Source organism: Mustelus asterias, chromosome 28 (genome assembly GCF_964213995.1).
Source record: "Mustelus asterias chromosome 28, sMusAst1.hap1.1, whole genome shotgun sequence".
NCBI lineage: Eukaryota > Metazoa > Chordata > Chondrichthyes > Carcharhiniformes > Triakidae > Mustelus > Mustelus asterias.
Genome location: NC_135828.1, coordinates 1,824,399 through 1,843,961, shown reverse-complemented (window position 1 = coordinate 1,843,961; position 19,563 = coordinate 1,824,399). Strand labels below are relative to the sequence as shown.

Here is a 19,563-nt window from a genome sequence, read left to right as displayed (position 1 = left end):
CACATGCATTTGTCAAGAAGGACTCAGTCACCCACGGAGATAGTTTCAATTACCCAGCGCTGATTTTTCCGTCACTGACTCAGGGAGAAGGATTGCGAACAGTCTGACCTCCCCCCAGCCCCCAGCACCCTCTCCCATTGATCTCCTAAACATGGGGCATAGGTCACAGCTTCTAACCTCTTCAGCGCGAGACATTCACGGCCTCGTTCAAGCGAGACCAAAAATTCCCGCCCAAGGACATTTCCATTGTCCGCCCCTCGCCTGCTCCGATTCCGTGGCGGATGGGGAGGTAGAATTCCTGACACCACTAAGCTGTCCTGAGGGTTCACTGTGCAGGCTCCGTCGCCCCCATCACCCCCCGCCCCCCCGCCCCCGGTGTGTGTGTCACCTTCCAAAATAATAATGACAGTCACAGCCCTCATTTTATTTTTGGAATCTCTGGGGCGCAATCTTCCAGCTGTTCATGCCATGCTCCCGCTGCAGCGAGGTCGGAGAATTTGGCACCCGACCCAATCTCTGTTCCCTGCAGCGGGATGGGGAAAATCCCGAGTGAACGGCCAAAACATTCCAGCCTTAGAAACGTGAAGCACAAAAGCCATTTGGCCCATTGAGACGGTACTGGCTCTTTGAAAAAGCAGTTGTGCTGAGTCCCACTTCCCTTTTTGCTTGTGACCCTGTTGGTTCCTTACCCACAGGTAACTGGCCAACTCCCTACTCGACACACTGATGGAATCAGCTTCAACCACCGTTCCAGATCCTGACGACTCTCTGAGTGAAAATATTTCTTCCTGATCTTCCCACTAAATCCAATGGTTTCTAATCTATCACCTCTGGTTAGTGACCCAATTGACAGAGGGAACAGCCTTTCTCCATCGACTCCATCAAAAACTCCATCAAAGCTTTTGCCATTAAAGATTCTGAGAGTCAGCTGGAATGGCCCACTGTACAAACGTGTTCCACCATGAACAGGATGGGCCCAATAGTCTCCGCCAATGATTGAATTTCTGTTTCAATGTCACAGGTTCCACTCGTCTCTCAATGGCTTCATCCCAACTTTGCGGATCTGAGTAAACTCACAAACAGCAACGGTTAGAGTCTGCCAGAGTGAACCGTGTGGAGCTGACTGGATTCATGCTGTAAGTAGCACATGTGATCATGTGATCAGCAGTCTCAATGCTTTTCCACCAATGGCACCAAGGACAGGGCCTTCTCTTACACTCCTGGGTTCGCTCAGCCTGATTGGCAGGGTTCAAATACCAAGCCCAGCTTTCAAATCGGGACAGGGGCAGATTCTGAATGTTCCAGCAAACTCTTCAAAGATTGTTTGTGTTGGCAACAAGGCGAGATTTGAAATGAACAGCCAGCTTCTAAATTTGTGCCACCTGTTCACCCATAAACTCATCAATCGCTGAAAGAGCGGACCAGGAAGATTGTCAGTCCTGGGAAAACTATTCTCACCTTTGGTAACTAAAGCCTGACGTAAAGAAAATGATGTGGGAGGGCTGTGCGCCAATCTTGTGTGTTTGCCATTCGCTGATGATGGTGCTGGGACTTGGGAAAATGGGAAAGGGGTAAATTTCCTGTTCCTCTTGACCCAAGAATTCAGTTGGCTTCCCAACGTAACCGATCTGAGGGTATTTGTTCAGTTTCTCGATCTACATAAAAGTCTCCAATAACTTTTTCCACAACACTCGCCGAGGGCTAACTCGATGGTACATTAATAATGAACTTGGCAATGTGCTCAATCAGTCAATGCATGAAAGGTTATTTGGGCAAATTTTCCTCTCTGGGTATTCATGCATAAAAATGATAGGAAATAAGATCGGGGGTCGATCATCCAGCCCCTCAGACCTTCTCCAGAATTCAATAAGATTGTGACTCACTCACTACCTCAACGACATTATGCCACCCCAAGCCCACATTCTTCAATTCCATTCATGTCTAAAGGTGTATCGATCTCTGTCTGCAATCTGCTCAAAGACTGAGCACCCGCTGCTCTCCGGGCAGAGAACCCCAAAGAATCACAGCCCATTAAATGAAGACATTTCTCCTCAGCTCCATCCCAAATGATCAACATCTCACCTGGCGAGGGGCCGCTGTGATTCTCACTTCATTTCCCTTTGGCTGGCCTTTCCCTTAGCTGGAGTTTAGCCGTGTGAGGCAGCCGGGAGCCTCGTACACTCATGCACTTTTTAGATCAATGGGACTTGGACAGTGAGTTAACCCGGAAGAAATCGGGGCCTGCAGCAGATTCTGTGACAGCAAAAAGCTGGACGCAGGAACTGAGAGGTCAGGAGGTCAAAGTTCACTTGTTGGGAACGGAGGGACAGAAGAAGTGTAGACCCTGCCAGAACCCACTCCCACATCCTGAATCACTGGATCTCCCATTAGCTGCCTGCTACCCTCCCCCCCATCCCATTTACAGTGAGCTTTCTGCCATTGCTGCTTTGGTTAGGGGTCAGCCAGAAACAGGTGACTGAAAACTCTTCACAGCTGCAGGGAAAGAACGAGAGAAGTGGCACTTTGTGAACTGATCTTGCAGAGAGCTATCACAGACACAACAGGCTGAATGGCCTCCTCCTGGGATATAATTCTAACGCGAGCCCCCTCCCCCAATCCACCCCCTCCAGGCTCCTCAGTGGTCACCTTTCTTCATTTGTACAATCATCATCCCTTCTAAACCACCATTCCCACTCTCCGTCCCTTCTCTCAATACCATTCCCACTCTCCGTCCCTTCTCTCAACACCATTCCCACTCTCCGTCCCTTCTCTCAATACCATTCCCACTCTCCATCCCTTCTAAACCACCATTCCCACTCTCCGTCCCTTCTCTCAACACCATTCCCACTCTCCATCCCTTCCTAAAACACCATTCCCACTCTCGGTCCCTTCTCTCAACACCATTCCCACTCTCCATCCCTTCCGTAAACACCATTCCCACTCTCCATCCCTTCCTAAAACACCATTCCCACTCTCCACCCCTTCCTAAACCACCATTCCCACTCTCCATCCATTCCTAAAACACCATTCCCACTCTCCACCCCTTCCTAAACCACCATTCCCACTCTCCATCCATTCCTAAACCACCATTCCCACTCCCCATCCGATATACACCATTCCCAATACACACTATATTTCCCACATATTCCATGCTATTCCACAATTATATTTCCCAGTTACACTGTGACATAAAGACAATACTTTTCACTGTATCTCGGTACATGTGACAATAATAAATCAAATCAAATCAGAATGAGCCAGTTGTAATCTACCTTGTTGAACAAACGCCCCGTATACCAGCCAGATGGCACTGTGCAGGGTGCTGGAGGTGGAGGTGGGGGTTTGAGGGTGTGTGGGTGTCTCTGTCCGGACTAACTGCACCCGATTGAGTACAAAGATCAGGACCCCCACCAAGGGAATGGCGGCAGCAATGCAAGCCCAGACTGCCAGGTCAAACGGAGCAAAGATGGAGAAAATGTTGATCTTTTCCTCTGGTTTTTTCAGGAGGATTCCAACAGAATAATCCATGTAGCGCTTACTGAAATCCACCACGCTTTCCCTCTCGGGGGTGATGGTTATTGCTGAGACGGCAATGTCTGCTTTCTGTAAACAGGAAAACAGTGGGTTATTGTCACTGAATCAGGAAAGGTGCTGTCCCTCCCCATTTCCACACATTGCTTTCTCTTCCTCTATCGCCATTGATCTTCCTCACTCTTTAATAACCTTCCTTTCCAGTGTCTACCCCCCTCTTTAAACATCACCACTGATTTACCAGCTTCTGGGACAGTCTGTTTCATATTCTCACAATCGTACTCTCGGAATTGGGCTGCTTTTGTTCAAACTCCTTATTCTGGTTTCCCTGCTAAGGGTAAAGGTCATTCCATAAATAGCTCATCAACTCCTTTCATCATTATAAACACCCCCGTCCGCTCAATCTTCAACTTACTCACCTCCGGAGTACGTAACCCCCAAAGCTCCCTGATCTCTGAGTCTGAAACTTATGGGCTCATTGAGGTCGAGCCACAGTAGATGAGATATTATCTCATGGTAAAGATTGGATGGCAATGGCCCCTGTACATCACTTACCGGATGGAGGACTCGAGCCTAAAATGTTGCACCAGATCTTGCAATGTTGGGACATTCACTGCGGTTGTGCACTGAGATCTTTTGGGAGCTCTGACCTGCGCAAATGCAGTCATTGCTGGGGAAGGTCAGATCTCTGATGGGAGAACTGTGCTGCCCAGGCCTCTCATACTAACCTGGGCCTGTCGTGGGACACTTATCTGAATACTAGCCCGAGTGTTCCCTTGCTGTTAATTTTTGGTGTGGGTCACTGATTACCCTCGCACCCACTACAACACATTCCCTCACCCCTGCCCAGAAGGTCACAGAATTCCTACGTGCAGAAAGAGGCCATTCAGCCCATCGAGTCTGCACCGACTCTCTGACAGGGTATTTTATCCAGGCCCTTTTCCCTGCCCTATCCCTGTCACCACACACATTTCCCATAGCGAATCTCTCTAACCTATACATGTTTGGACACAAAAGGGCAATTTATCATCACCAATCCTCCTAACCAGCACATATTTTGGACTGTGGGAGGAAACTGGAGCACCTGGGGGAAACGCACGCAGACACTGGGCGAACGTGCAAACTCACACAGTCAGTGACCCGAGGCTGGAATCGAACCTGGGTCCCTGGTGCTGTGAGGCAGCAGTGCTAACCACTGTGCCACCGCGCATACAGTAAGAGTTTTAACAACACCAGGTTAAAGTCCAACAGGTTTATTTGGTAGCAAATGTCATTAGCTTTCGGAGCGCTGCTCCTTCGTCAGATGGAGTGGATACCTGGATACCGTGCATTACCAGAGGATTCTCTGTCAACAAGAAAGCTTGTTAGACAGTGAGTGCCTCATCCCCACAGCCAGGAGGGAATCTTGAGGCAGGAGTCAGTCCTTGCTGACTGGTTGCAGGTTGGCACTGACAGGAGGCTCAAGCTGGAACCTTGCCGCCGTAGGAATCCTCAGAAAACCCGGCCTTGAAGGAGAGGAAACAAAGTACAAATAATTTGCTTTGAAATGAAAAGGGCAGAGAGAGACTTGTAAAGTTGAGAAGCGCTGTGAACGGGCAGCATTTCTATGTTTAAGGAAGTGTATTCTGGAGGGTTTGAAGGCGCTAATCTTTTAGTTGGCACTGAAGCTAATGGGCAGAACCTTTCCAAGATCTTCTGTCATATTTCACCTTTGACAAACAGTGAGATTGGTTCACCTTCCCCAGTTACTGCCGGAATCTTAACCACAGACTGCATTTCACACTCCGCCAAATGGTGGAAGGAAATTGGTTGATTTTATTAAACAAACAGCACACTCCCTCAGTGCTGACCCTCTGACAGTGCGGCACTCCCTCAGTGCTGACCCTCTGACAGTGCGGCACTCCCTCAGCACTGACCCTCTGACAGTGCAGCGCTCCCTCAGTACTGACCCTCTGACAGTGCGGCACTCCCTCAGCACTGACCCTCTGACAGTGCAGCACTCCCTCAGCACTGACCGTCTGACAGTGCAGCACTCCCTCAGTACTGACCCTGACAGTGCGGCACTCCCTCAGTACTGACCCTCTGACAGTGCGGCACTCCCTCAGCACTGACCCTCTGACAGTGCAGCACTCCCTCAGTACTGACCCTCTGACAGATTGGCACTCCCTCAGTGCTGACCCTCTGACAGTGCGGCGCTCCCTCAGTACTGACCCTCTGACAGTGCGGCACTCCCTCACTACTGACCCTCTGACAGTGCGGCACTCCCTCAGCACTGACCCTCTGACAGTGCGGCACTCCCTCAGTGCTGACCCTCTGATAGTGCGGCACTCCCTCAGCACTGACCCTCTGACAGCGTGGCACTCCCTCAGTACTGACCCTCTGACAGTGCAGCACTCCCTCAATACTGACCCTCTGACAGTGCGGCACTCCCTCAGCACTGACCCTCTGACAGTGCGGCACTCCCTCAGCAATGACTCTCCGACAGTGCGGCACTCCCTCAGCACTGACTCTCTGACAGTGCAGTACTTCCTCAACACTGAGTCTCTGACAGTGCGGCACTCCCTCAGCACTGACCCTCTGACAGTGCGGCACTCCCTCAGCACTGACTCTCTGACAGTGCAGCACTCCCTCAGCACTGACCCTCTGACAGTGCGGCACTCCCTCAGCACTGACTCTCTGACAGTGCGGCACTCCCTCAGCACTGACTCTCTGACAGTGCGGCACCCCCTCAGTACTGACTCTCTGACAGTGCGGCACTCCCTCAGTACTGACCCTCTGACAGTGCGGCTCTCCCTCAGTACTGACCCTCTGACAGTGCGGCACTCCCTCAGCACTGACCCTCTGACAGTGCGGCACTCCCTCAGTACTGACTCTCTGACAGTGCGGCACTCCCTCAGTACTGACTCTCTGACAGTGCGGCACTCCCTCAGTACTGACCCTCTGACAGTGCGACACTCCCTCAGTACTGACTCTCTGACAGTGCAGCACTCCCTCAGTACTGACTCTCTGACAGTGCGGCACTCCCTCAGTACTGACCCTCTGACAGTGCGGCACTCCCTCAGTACTGACTCTCTGACAGTGCGGCACTCCCTCAGCACTGACCCTCTGACAGTGCGGCACTCCCTCAGCACTGACCCTCTGACAGTGCGGCACTCCCTCAGTACTGACTCTCTGACAGTGCGGCACTCCCTCAGTACTGACTCTCTGACAGTGCGGCGCTCCCTCAGTACTGACTCTCTGACAGTGCGGCACTCCCTCAGTACTGACTCTCTGACAGTGCGGCACTCCCTCAGTACTGACTCTCTGACAGTGCGGCACTCCCTCAGCACTGACTCTCTGACAGTGTACCTCTCCCTTGGTGCTGCACTGAAGTGTTTGCCTGGAATCATGGCTGCGGTCACTGAGGGGGATTGGTCATCACACAATCTTATTCTGTCCGATAATTAGGCCAAATTGGAAATGAAGGGTCATAGTTGAGTGCTCCGATTGAGTTTGAGTTAATGCTTGCCTTGTTAATGAGTTCCCCGATCATTCCATTCCAGGATCCATTGCGAAGCTGTGTGCCATATTTATGATCCACTGCTTGATAAATCTCATACTTAAATCCCAGGTTCTTTGCCAATGCATCCAGCACATCGATGGAAAACCCCTTGTAGCGTTTGGGCTGTCCCAAGATGTTTTCTGCGACCATGACAAAGGGTTCCTCCTGTGAATGCACACACACAAACACACACACACACAGCTTAAAACTAGAGCATAATGGCACATCCATCACTTCAAACAAGGGCCAGCCTGACCCCACCCACTAACCCTCCCACATTGACCCCACCCGCTAACCCTTCCACATTGACCCCCACCCACTAACCCTTCTACTTTGACCCCCCCACTAATCCTTCCACATTGACCCCCCTACTAATCCTTCCACATTGACCCCACCCATTAACCCTTCTACTTTGACCCCAACCACTAACCCTTCCACTTTGACCCCACCCGCTAACCCTTCCACATTGACCCCACCCACTAACCCTTCCACTTTGACCCCACCCGCTAACCCTTCCACTTTGACCCCACCCGCTAACCCTTCCACATTGATCCCACCCGCTAACCCTTCCACATTGACTCCACCCGCTAACCCTTCCACTTTGACCCCACCCGCTAACCCTTCCACATTGACCCCATCCGCTAACCCTTCCACATTGACCCCACCCGCTAACCCTTCCACTTTGACCCCACCCGCTAACCCTTCCACATTGACCCCACCCGCTAACCCTTCCACATTGACTCCACCCGCTAACCCTTCCACTTTGACCCCACCCGCTAACCCTTCCACTTTGACCCCACCCGCTAACCCTTCCACATTGACCCCACCCGCTGACCCTTCCTCATTGACTCCACCCGCTGACCCTTCCACATTGACTCCACCCGCTAACCCTTCCACTTTGACCCCATTCGCTAACCCTTCCACATTGACTCCACCCGCTAACCCTTCCACATTGACCCCACCCGCTAACCCTTCCACATTGGTAACGGAGTTGCCAGCAGCATCCTTTCAGAGCAATTCTGATTCTCTCTGCAACCTTCACCAACTGTGTCATGTCATTAATATTCCTGAATAATAATGTTTATTAACATCTTGTTCCTCAATGCTGGATTTGAAAATGTGATATTTAGCAATGAATAATGTTAGCGGCATGGGGTGCATTAAACCAGCACCTGGAGTTAGCATGTCCCCATTGCTCCACTCTCTCCATTCCAACAATTTGGAAACTTTTAAAAAGTTATTAAAGGAATGAAAGAATGAGTATTAAGCCTCAGAAATACCTCAGTGTTGGCATGAGGAAATTCAGCAGCGTTTTGGAAGCTGAGAATTTCCACAATCTTCCTCATTCCTGTTGAGAGGGTTTTGAAAGAAATACAAGTTGCTCAGAGCATCAAAGAAAGAATGTTTCTTCAGGCTTTTTGATAAAAGGGAAAGTTCCAGAGGGCAGGTAACTACCATAAAAAGATTATCGATTTATTGTGGAGAGAAGGGAAGAGGGTTGAAAGGCAGACAGATAATAAGTTATTTGGAAAACCATTTCAGAGACAGCACAGCCGGAGCTTCTCAATGACTGTCTGACTCTGACTGTAGGTGAGACAGGAGGAATTGGGAATATTGGATTGCAGCAATGAGTTTAACAGCAGGAGTGACAGGGGAGTGGGAGAAACAGGCAGGGGAGAGGGAGGGACAGACAGGGGAGAGGGAGGGACAGACAGGGGAGAGGGAGGGACAGACAGGGGAGAGGGAGAGACAGACAGGGGCGAGGGAGAAACAGACAGGGGAGAGGGAGGGACAGACAGGGGAGAGGGAGGGACAGACAGGGGAGAGGGAGGGACAGACAGGGGAGAGGGAGGGACAGACAGGGGAGAGGGAGGGACAGACAGGGGAGAGGGAGAGACAGACAGGGGAGAGGGAGGGACAGACAGGGGAGAGGAAGTGACAGACAGGGGAGAGGGAGGGACAGACAGGGGAGAGGGAGTGACAGACAGGGGAGAGGGAGAGACAGACAGGGAAGAGGGAGAGACAGACAGGGGAGAGGGAGGGACAGACAGGGGAGAGGGAGAGACAGACAGGGGAGAGGGAGGGACAGACAGGGGAGAGGGAGGGACAGACAGGGGAGAGGGAGTGACAGACAGGGGAGAGGGAGAGACAGACAGGGGAGAGGGAGGGACAGACAGGGGAGAGGGAGAGACAGACAGGGGCGAGGGAGGGACAGACAGGGGAGAGGGAGGGACAGACAGGGGAGAGGGAGTGACAGACAGGGGAGAGGGAGAGACAGACAGGGGAGAGGGAGAGACAGACGGGGCGAGGGAGGGACAGACAGGGGAGAGGGAGGGAAAGACAGGGGAGAGGGAGTGACAGATAGGGAAGAGGGAGGGACAGACAGGGGAGAGGGAGCGACAGATAGGGAAGGGGACGGGACAGAGAGAACATAAGAACTAGGAGCAGGAGTAGGCCATCTCGCCCCTCGAGCCTGCTCTGCCATTCAGTAAGATCATGGCTGATCTTTTCGTGGACTCAGCTCCACTTACCCTCCCGCTCACCAGAACCCTTAATTCCTTTACTGTTCAAAAATGTATCTATCCTTCCCTTAAAAACATTCAATGAGGTAGCCTCAACTGCTTCACTGGGCAGGGAATTCCACAGACTCACAACCCTTTGTGTGAAGAAGTTCCTCCTCAACTCAGTCCTAAATCTGCTTCCCCTTATTTTGAGGCCATGTCCCCGAGTTCTAGTTTCACCCGCCAGTGGAAACAACTTCCCTGCTTCTATCTTACCTATTCCCTTCATCATCTTATATGTTTCTATAAGATCTCCCCTCATTCTTCTACTCAGTCTCTCCTCATAATATAGGGAGTGTAGGAGTAGAGTTAAGAGAGAAATCAGGAGGGCAAAAAGGGGACACAAGATTGTTTTGGCAGATAAGGCAAAGGAGAATCCAAAGAACTTCTACAAATACATAAAGGGCAAAAGAGTAACAAGGGAGAGAGTAGGGCCTCTTAAGGATCAACAAGGTCATCTATGTGCGGATCCACAAGAGATGGGTGAGATCCTAAATGAATATTTCTCATCAGTATTTACTGTTGAGAAAAGCATGGATGTTAGGGAACTTGGGGAAATAAATAGTGATGTCTTGAGGAGTGTACATATTACAGAGAAGGAGGTACTGAAAGTCTTAAAGCGCATCAAGGTAGATAAATCCCCGGGACCTGATGAAATGTATCCCAGGACATTGTGGGAGGCTAGGGAGGAAATTGCGGGTCCCCTAGCCGAGATATTTGAATCATCGATAGTCACGGGTGAGGTGCCTGAAGCTTGGAGAGTGGCAAATGTTGTGCCTTTGTTTAAAAAGGGCTGCAGGGAAAAGCCTGGGAACTACAGGCCAGTGAGCCTCACATCTGTGGTGGGTAAATTGTTGCAAGGTATTTTGAGAGACAGGATCTGCAGGTATTTAGAGATGCAAGGACTGATTAGGGACAGTCAGCGTGGCTTTGTGAATGGAAAATCATGTCTCACAAATTTGATTGAGTTTTTTGAAGGGGTAACCAAGAAGGTAGATGAGGGCAGTGCAGTTGATGTTGTCTACATGGACTTTAGCAAGGCCTTTGACAAGATACCGCATGGTAGGTTGTTGCATAAGGTTAAATCTCACGGGATCCAGGGTGAGGTATCTAAATGGATACAAAATTGGCTTCTGTGGGTGGTTGTAGAGAATTGTTTTTCAAACTGGAGGCCTGTGACCAGCGGTGTGCCTCAGGGATCAGTGCTGGGTCCACTGTTATTTGTCATTTATATTAATGATTTGGATGAGAATATAGGGGGCATGGTTAGTAAGTTTGCAGATGACACTAAGATTGGTGGCATAGTGGACAGTGAAGAAAGTTATCTCCAATTGCAACGGGATCTTGATCAATTGGGCCAGTGGGCTGACAAATGGCAGATGGAGTTTAATTTAGACGAATGCGAGGTGATGCATTTTGGGAGATTGAACCAGGGCAGGACTTACTCAGTTAATGGTAGGGCGTTGGGGAGAGTTACAGAACAAAGAGATCTTGGGGTACATGTTCATAGCTCCTTGAAAGTGGAGTCACAGGTGGACAGAGTGGTGAAGAAGGCATTCAGCATGCTTGGTTTCATCGGTCAGAACATTGAATACAGGAGTTGGGACGTCTTGTTGAAGTTGTACAAGACATTGGTAAGGCCACACTTGGAATACTGTGTGCAATTCTGGTCACCCTATTATAGAAAGGATATTATTAAACTAGAAAGAGTGCAGAAAAGATTTACTGGAATGCTACCAGGACTTGATGGATCGAGTTATAAGGAGAGGCTGGATAGACTGGGACTTTTTTCTCCAGAGCGTAGGAGGCTGAGGGATGACCTTATAGAGGTCTAGAGATGGACTTTAAGAAAGAGGTTGTGCTGGAATCTTTGAATGGCATCAAGATAGATAAGTAACCGGGTCCGGATGGGATGTACCCCAGGTTACTGTGGGAGGCGAGGGAAGAGATTGCAGAGCCTCTGGCGATTATCTTTGCGTCATCGATGGAGACGGGAGAGGTGCTGGAGGATTGCGGATGTGGTTCCTATTTTCAAGAAGGGGAATAGGGATAGCCCAGGTAATTACCGACCGGTGAGTCTAACCTCAGTGGTTGGTAAACTGATGGAGAAGATCCTGAGGGACAGGATATATGAGCATCTAGAGAGGTTTAGTATGCTCAAGAATACTCAGCATGGCTTTGTCAAGGGCAGATCGTGCCTTACGAGCCTGGTGGAGTTCTTCGAAAATGTGACTAAACACATTGGCGAAGGGAAGGCGGTAGATGTGGTTTATATGGATTTTAGCAAGGCGTTCGATAAGGTCCCCCATCCGAGGCTTCTAGAAAAAGTGAGAGGGCATGGGATCCAAGGGGCTGCTGCCCGGTGGATCCAGAACTGGCTTGCCCAAAGGAGGCAGAGAGTGGGTATAGATGGGTCTTTTTCTAAATGGAGGTCGGTCACCAGTGGTGCCCCAGGGATCTGTTCTGGGACCCTTGCTGTTTGTCATTTTCATAAATGACCTGGATGAGGAAGCGGAGGGATGGGTTGGTAAGTTTGCCAACGACACGAAGGTTGGTGGGGTTGTGGATAGTCTGGAGGGATGTCAGAAGTTACAGAGGGACATAGATAGGATGCAAGACTGGGCGGAGAAGTGGCAGATGGACTTCAACCCAGATAAATGCATCGTGGTCCATTTTGGTAGGTCAAATGGGATGAAGGAGTACAATATAAAGGGAAAGACACTTAGTACTGTGGAGGATCAGAAGGACCTTGGGGTCCGGGTCCAGAGGACTCTAAAATCGGCCTCGCAGGTGGAGGAGGTGGTTAAGAAGGCGTTTGGTGTGCTGGCCTTTATCAATCGAGGGATTGAGTTTAGGAGTCCAGGGATAATGATGCAGCTATATAAGACCCTCGTCAGACCCCACTTGGAGTACTGTGCTCAGTTCTGGTCGCCTCACTATAGGAAGGATGTGGAAAAGATTGAAAGGGTGCAGAGGAGATTTACAAGGATGTTGCCTGGATTGAGTGGCATGCCTTACGAGGATAGGCTGAGGGAGCTCGGTCTTTTCTCCTTGGAGAGACGAAGGATGAGAGGAGACCTAATAGAGGTGTATAAGATGTTGAGAGGCATAGATCGGGTGGACTCTCAGAGGCTTTTTCCCAGGGTTGAAATGTCTGCTACGAGAGGACACAGGTTTAAGGTGCTGGGGGGTAGGTACAGGGGAGATGTTAGGGGTAAGTTTTTCACAGAGGGTGGTGGGCGAGTGGAATCGGCTGCCGTCAGTGGTGGTGGAGGCGAACTCAATAGGGTCTTTTAAGAGACTCCTGGATGAATACATGGAGCTTAATAGGATGGAGGGTTATAGGTAGGTCTAGAAGGTAGGGATGTGTTCGGCACAACTTGTGGGGCCGAAGGGCCTGTTTGTGCCGTAGTTTTTCTATGTTTCTATGTTTCTATAAAATAATGAGGGGCACAGATCAGCTAGATAGTCAATGTCCTTTCCCAAAGGTAGGGGAGTCTAAAACTAGACTGCGTAGGTTTAAGGTGAGAGGGGAGACATATAAAAGTGTCCAAAAGGGCAGTTTTTTCACACAGAGGGTGGTGAGTGTCTGGAACAAGCTGCCAGAGGTAGTAGTAGAGGCGGGTACAATTTTGTCTTTTAAAAAGCATTTAGATAGTTACATGGGTACGATGGGTATAGAGGGATATGGGCCAAATGTGGGCAATTGGGATTAGCTTAGGGGTTTTAAAAAAAAAGGGCGGCATGGACAAGTTGGGCCGAAGGGCCTGTTTCCATGCTGTAAACCTCTATGACTCTATAAGCCAACTCTCTGAACTCCGGAATCAACCTAGTGAATCTCCTCTGCACCCCCTCCAGTGCCAGTATATCATTTCTCAAGTAAGGAGACCAAAACTGTACACAGTACTCCAGGTGTGGCCTCACCAGCATCTTATACAGCTGCAACATAACCTCGCTGTTTTTAACTCTATCTCTCTAGCAATGAAGGAAAAAATTCCATTTGCCTTCTTAATTACCTGCTGCACCTGCAAACCAACTCCTTGAGATTCGTGCACAAGGACACCCAGGTCCCTCTGCACAGCAGCATGCTGCAATTTTTTAATCATTTAAATAATAGTCCATTTTGCTGTTATTCCTACCAAAATGGATGACCTCACATTTACATTTAGAGGGGAGCGGAAGTGACAGACAGGGGAGACGGAGGGACAGACAGTGGAGAGGGAGTGACAGAGAGGGGAGACGGAGGGATAGACAGGGGAGAGGGAGTGACAGACAGGGGAGACGGAGGGACAGACAGTGGAGAGGGAGTGACAGAGAGGGGAGACGGAGGGATAGACAGGGGAGAGGGAGGGACAGACAGGGGAGAGTGAGTGACAGACAGTGGAGAGGGAGTGACAGACAGGGGAGACGGAGGGACAGACAGGGGAGAGGGAGAGACAGACAGGGGAGACGGAGGGACAGACAGTGGAGAGGGAGTGACAGACAGGGGAGATGCAGGGACAGACAGGGGAGAAGGAGGGACACACAGTGGAGAGGGAGTGACAGACAGTGGAGAGGGAGTGACAGACAGGGGAGACGGAGGGACAGACAGGGGAGAGGGAGTGACAGACAGTGGAGAGGGAGTGACAGACAGGGGAGACGGAGGGACAGACAGGGGAGACGGAGGGACAGACAGTGGAGAGGGAGTGACAGACAGTGGAGAGGGAGTGACAGACAGGGGAGACAGAGGGACAGACAGGGGAGAGGGAGGGACAGACAGTGGAGAGGGAGGGACAGACAGTGGAGAGGGAGTGACAGACAGGGGAGACGGAGGGACAGACAGTGGAGAGGGAGTGACAGACAGGGGAGACGGAGGGACAGACAGGGGAGAGGGAGTGACAGACAGGGGAGACGGAGGGACAGACAGGGGAGAGGGAGTGACAGACAGGGGAGAGGGAGTGACAGACAGGGGAGAGGGAGTGACAGACAGGGGAGAGGGAGGGACAGACAGGGGAGATGGAGGGACAGAAAGCTACCACAAAGGTCTCCAGTTACCAGAATAGTGACCACTTTCAGAGTGACGCCCTGCATATCACTTTCCAAGCGTCGCTCCTGCAGACTCCCGTTCAGACCCTTCACTGGATCCCAGACCGCCAACTGTTGGAGCAATAAAAAAGCCAAGTTCATCAATGAAACCACGCTCGCTTTCCCAGGTTAATGATGAAATGTCAAATCCTCTGATTATCAAAGGTTCTTGTCACAAGTTTGTTTTTATTGCGTAAATAAATCATTGACTCAGATCCTCAATAAGCATTGGGAGGCAGTGTGGACAAAGCATTGAATCCAAATCCATCAACTCAGCTTAAACCCAAGGAAAAGAATCGCATTCAGTGAGACTCTCTCCAAGTTGAGTGTGAAAAGCAGCAAGATGTTAAATTGTCTATGGTTCCGAACTACATAGAACATAGAACAGTACAGCACAGAACAGGCCCTTCGGCCCACGATGTTGTGCCGATCTTTATCTGAAACCAAGATCAAGCTATCCCACTCCCTATCATCCTGGTGTGCTCCATGCGCCTATCCAATAACCGCTTAAATGTTCCTAAAGTGTCTGACTCCACTATCACTGCAGGCAGTCCATTCCACACCCCAACCACTCTCTGCGTAAAGAACCTACCTCTGATATCCTTCCTATATCTCCCACCACGAACCCTATAGTTATGCTCCATCCACCCGAGGAAATAGTCTTTGAACGTTCACTCTATCTATCCCCTTCATCATTTTATAAACCTCTATTAAGTCTCCCCTCAGCCTCCTCCGCTCCAGAGAGAACAGCCCTAGCTCCCTCAACCTTTCCTCATAAGACCTACCCTCCAAACCAGGCAGCATCCTGGTAAATCTCCTCTGCACTCTTTCCAGCGCTTCCACCTCCTTCTTATAGTGAGGTGACCAGAACTGCACACAATATTCCAAATGTGGTCTCACCAAGGTCCTGTACAGTTGCAGCATAACCCCACGGCTCTTAAACTCCAACCCCCTGTTAATAAAAGCTAACACACTATAGGCCTTCTTCACAGCTCTATCCACTGTACTGCATTGTTCCTCAGTGGGTTCATTGGGTGGAAATAATCATATCACACAACAGATAATATTGGCCTCAGCACATCTCAACATGCTTTCCAGCCAATTAACTGCTTTCTGTCGTGTAGCCATGGTTGTAATTTAAGGAGATGTGGCAGGCAATTTGTGCACAGCAAGCTCCCATAGACAGCAATGAGATCAATACACAAATCATGTTTTAATGCAGCAAAGTGATGAAATTCTTCACATTGAACCAGACTCTGATCCCAGTCCGTACAAACTTCCAGTTTGTCCAATTTTGAATTTGTTGTACTCACGGTTTATATTTTTTGTTTGAGATATTGAGTGGATGTACAATGCTGGGATTGTTACCCTGCAGCAGGATGGCTGAGTCTCTGATCTCCTCATGTCGTGGTGAACAAGTCTGAACCACACAGCCGGCCCAGGTGAATGCTTCGAGGTGAGCTCCACACACCGTTGCTGCCCTCAGTGTAACAGCCCAATGGACCGTAGCCACAGGCTGCCTGTTAGCCTGATGCATTTTAATATCCTTCATAGAAACGTCATTGTAACAGGGAGCTGTGCAATCCCTCAAAGCTATGAACGTGAAATGAACATTTCCTGACCTCTGTGTGGCTCATTGCGTGATATTTCCAGATGAAATTCTTTATGTGACACCAGATTCACAGCTCCAGGGACCTGGGTTCGATTCCCGGCTTGGGTCACTGTCTGTGTGGAGTTTGCACATTCTCCTCATGTCTGCGTGGGTTTCCTCCGGGTGCTCTGGTTTCCTCCCACAGTCCAAAGATGTGCGGGTTAAGTTGATTGGCCAGGTTAAAAATTGCTCTTAGTGTCCCGGGATGTGTAGATTAGAGGGATTAGCGGGTAAATATGTAGGGATATGGGGGTAGGGCCTGGGTGGGATTGTGGTTGGTGCAGACTCGATGGGCCGAATGGCCTCTTTCTGTGCTGTAGGGTTTCTAAGTTTCTAAGTAAATTCCTGTGAAATGGAATGAGGGTGTAGCCAACAATCCCATTGTCAGATGGGCGGAATTCCCCAGTCCTGCCGGCCACGTGAATTGTAGCAGGCAGGGGTGCACCAGGCAAAGCTTCGTTGACATCGGGGGAGGATGTTTCTGGCCTTGTCACGAGACGGGCTTTAGACTGACTCCATTAAGATGCAAGCCTGAAGTGAAAAACTAACAATCGGCACTGCACCAATACTTACACCCCTGTAGAAAAACGTTTGAGCAAAGAACTCCAGCAACCCTGTAAAGTGAGGATTTTGGACTGTTCAAGGCTTGGTATCATTCTCAATTTAATGATGTGGTTTAACCTGATACAGTGAAGAATATAACAGTGGCTCTGAGCAAATCCAGGTGTAAGGGGTTCTCTCAGAGATCCTTGCCGTCCTGAGCATTCGAGTTGACCTCAATGTTCACTCATCTTGAATGCTTGTGCCCACACTCTTGCCACAATCCATTATACCCACTGGAACACGTGTAGAAGCACTGATCCACCCACCCACCAATTCTGCTGGAGAAACAAGACACAGTCAGACTGGGACCATTGCTGTGTAGAATAAATGTCCCATCAGATTTGGAGCTTGGCTCCGGGTATGATTAACTTACATCTGAATGAGGAGTAGGTGTAGGCCACTCAGCCCCTTGAGCCTGCACTGCCATCCAATAAGATCATAGCTAGTCTGATTGTAACCTCAACCCCACATTCCCGCCAACCCCTGGTAACTTCTCAGTCCTTGTTAATCAAGAATCTATTTACCTTTGTCTTAAGAATATTCAAAGACTATTTCTCAAACCTCTGAGGAAAATAATTCTCATCTCAGTCTGAAATGAGCGCCCCTTTATTTTTAAAAGTGACCCCTTGTTCTAGATTATCCCACAAGATGAAACATCCTCTCCACATCCACCCTGTCAAAACCCCTCGGGATCTGGTATATTTCAATCAGGTCACCACTTACTCTTCTAAACTCCAGTTGATACAAACCCAGCCTGTCCAACCTTTCCTCAGAAGACAATCCACCCATTCCAGATATTAGTGTAGTAAACCTCCTCCAAACTGTTTCAAATGCATTTACATCCTTCCTTAAATAAGGAGACCAATGCTACATACTCCAGATGGAGTCTCACCAATGCCCTGTTTAATACAAGCATAACCTCCATATTTTTGTAATCAATTTCCCTGGCAATAAATGGTAACATTCTATTAGTTTTCCTAACTACTTGCTCTGTCTGTATACTAGCCTTTTGTGATTCATACATTAGGACACCCAGATCCCTCGGAATCTCAGGGCTCTGCAATCTCTCACCACTTCACATTTGCCCACATTATACTCCATTTGCCAGATCTTCATCCATTCATTTAATCTCTCGATGTCTTTTTGTGGCCTCTTTATATCCTCTTCACAGCTTACTTTCCTACCTACCACCAGCAAACTGAGCAACCATTCCTTCAGTACCTTCACCCAAGTCATTTATATAAAATGTAAAAAGTTGAGCCCCCAGCACTGATCCCTGTGGCACACCACTCGTCACACCCTGCCAACCAGAATAAGAACCATTTATGCCAATTTTGTTTCCTGTTAGTTAGCCAATCTTCTATCCATGCCTTTATGTTACTCCCATGCACCATGAGCTTTTATTTTCCGCAATAATCTTATCAGGTGCCTTTTGGAAATCTAAGTACAGCATATCCACTGGTTCCCCTTTATCCACAGCATGTGATTCCTTCAAAGAACTCCAATAAGTTGCCTAAACATGATTTCCCTTTCACCATGTTGACTCTGCCTTATTATCTTGAATTTTTCCAAGTGTCCTTCTACAACATTTTTAATAATGGCTTCTAACATTTTCTCTGTGAATGAATCTCACCGACCTGTAGGTTCCTGCTTTCTGTTTCCCTTTCCATGTTGAACAAAAGAGTAACGTTTGTTACTTTCCAATCTAATGGAACCTTTCATGAATCTAGTGAATTTTGGAAAGTTATAACCAATGCATCAACTATTTCCCTCGCCACTCCTTTTCAGACTCTAGAGTGATGTCCATCCAGAGCCAGGGATTTGTTAGCCCACAGACCCAACAATTTGCTCAGTACCACTTCCCTGTGATTGTAATTTTCCTGAGATTCCCACCCTCCCCTCCTTCCATTTCCTGATTTACAGATATTTCTGGGATGCTACTTGAGTCCTCTATGGTGAAAACCGATGCAAAATATTTGTTCAATTCATCCAACATCTCCTTATTTTCCATTATCCATTCCCCAGACGCATTTTCTATTGGAACAATACTCACTTGGTTAATGCTTTTCTTATTTACATATCTATAGAAACTCTTACTATCTGTTTTTACATTTCCAGCTAGCTTTCTCTCATACTCTAATTTCTCCCTCTATATTAATCTTTTAGTTATTTGATGTTTTTTATATTCTGTCCAATCTTCTGACCTGCCTTCTGACTCATCTTCTGCCTCACCTTTTCACAATGATATGCTTTTGATATGACTATGCAGAGTCGCTGAGCAGAAACTGATAGCCAAGTTCCGCACACATGAGGACGGCCTCAACCGGGATCTTGGGTTCATGTCACACTATTGGTAACCCCCACAGCTTGTCTGCACCTGCAGAATCTCACTGGCTGTCCTGTCTGGAGACAATACACATTTCCTTAACCTGTGCCTAATGCTCTCTCCACTCACATTGTCTGTATCTTTAAGACTTGATTAGCTGTAAACATTCGCATTCTAATCAGTATTCTGTAACTTGATTTTGTGTCTCTGTATGCCCTGTTTGAGAGCAGATATCCACTCCATCTGACAAAGGAGCAGCGCTCCGAAAGCTAATGGCATTTGCTAC

At 49.0% G+C, this 19,563-nt stretch overlaps 1 protein-coding gene across 1 annotated transcript in view; it reads right to left on the bottom strand.

The window, feature by feature from the left end:
* Positions 1 to 19,563, bottom strand: part of LOC144480123 (glutamate receptor ionotropic, delta-1-like) — a 791,184-nt gene that overhangs the window by 6,866 nt on the left and 764,755 nt on the right. The window contains exons 9-11 of the mRNA XM_078199268.1: positions 14,668 to 14,769; positions 7,040 to 7,237; positions 3,273 to 3,603 (exon numbers count right to left, since the gene is read on the bottom strand). Coding sequence (XP_078055394.1) covers positions 3,273 to 3,603; positions 7,040 to 7,237; positions 14,668 to 14,769 — 631 coding nt within the window. The remainder of the gene's footprint in view (positions 1 to 3,272; positions 3,604 to 7,039; positions 7,238 to 14,667; positions 14,770 to 19,563) is intronic.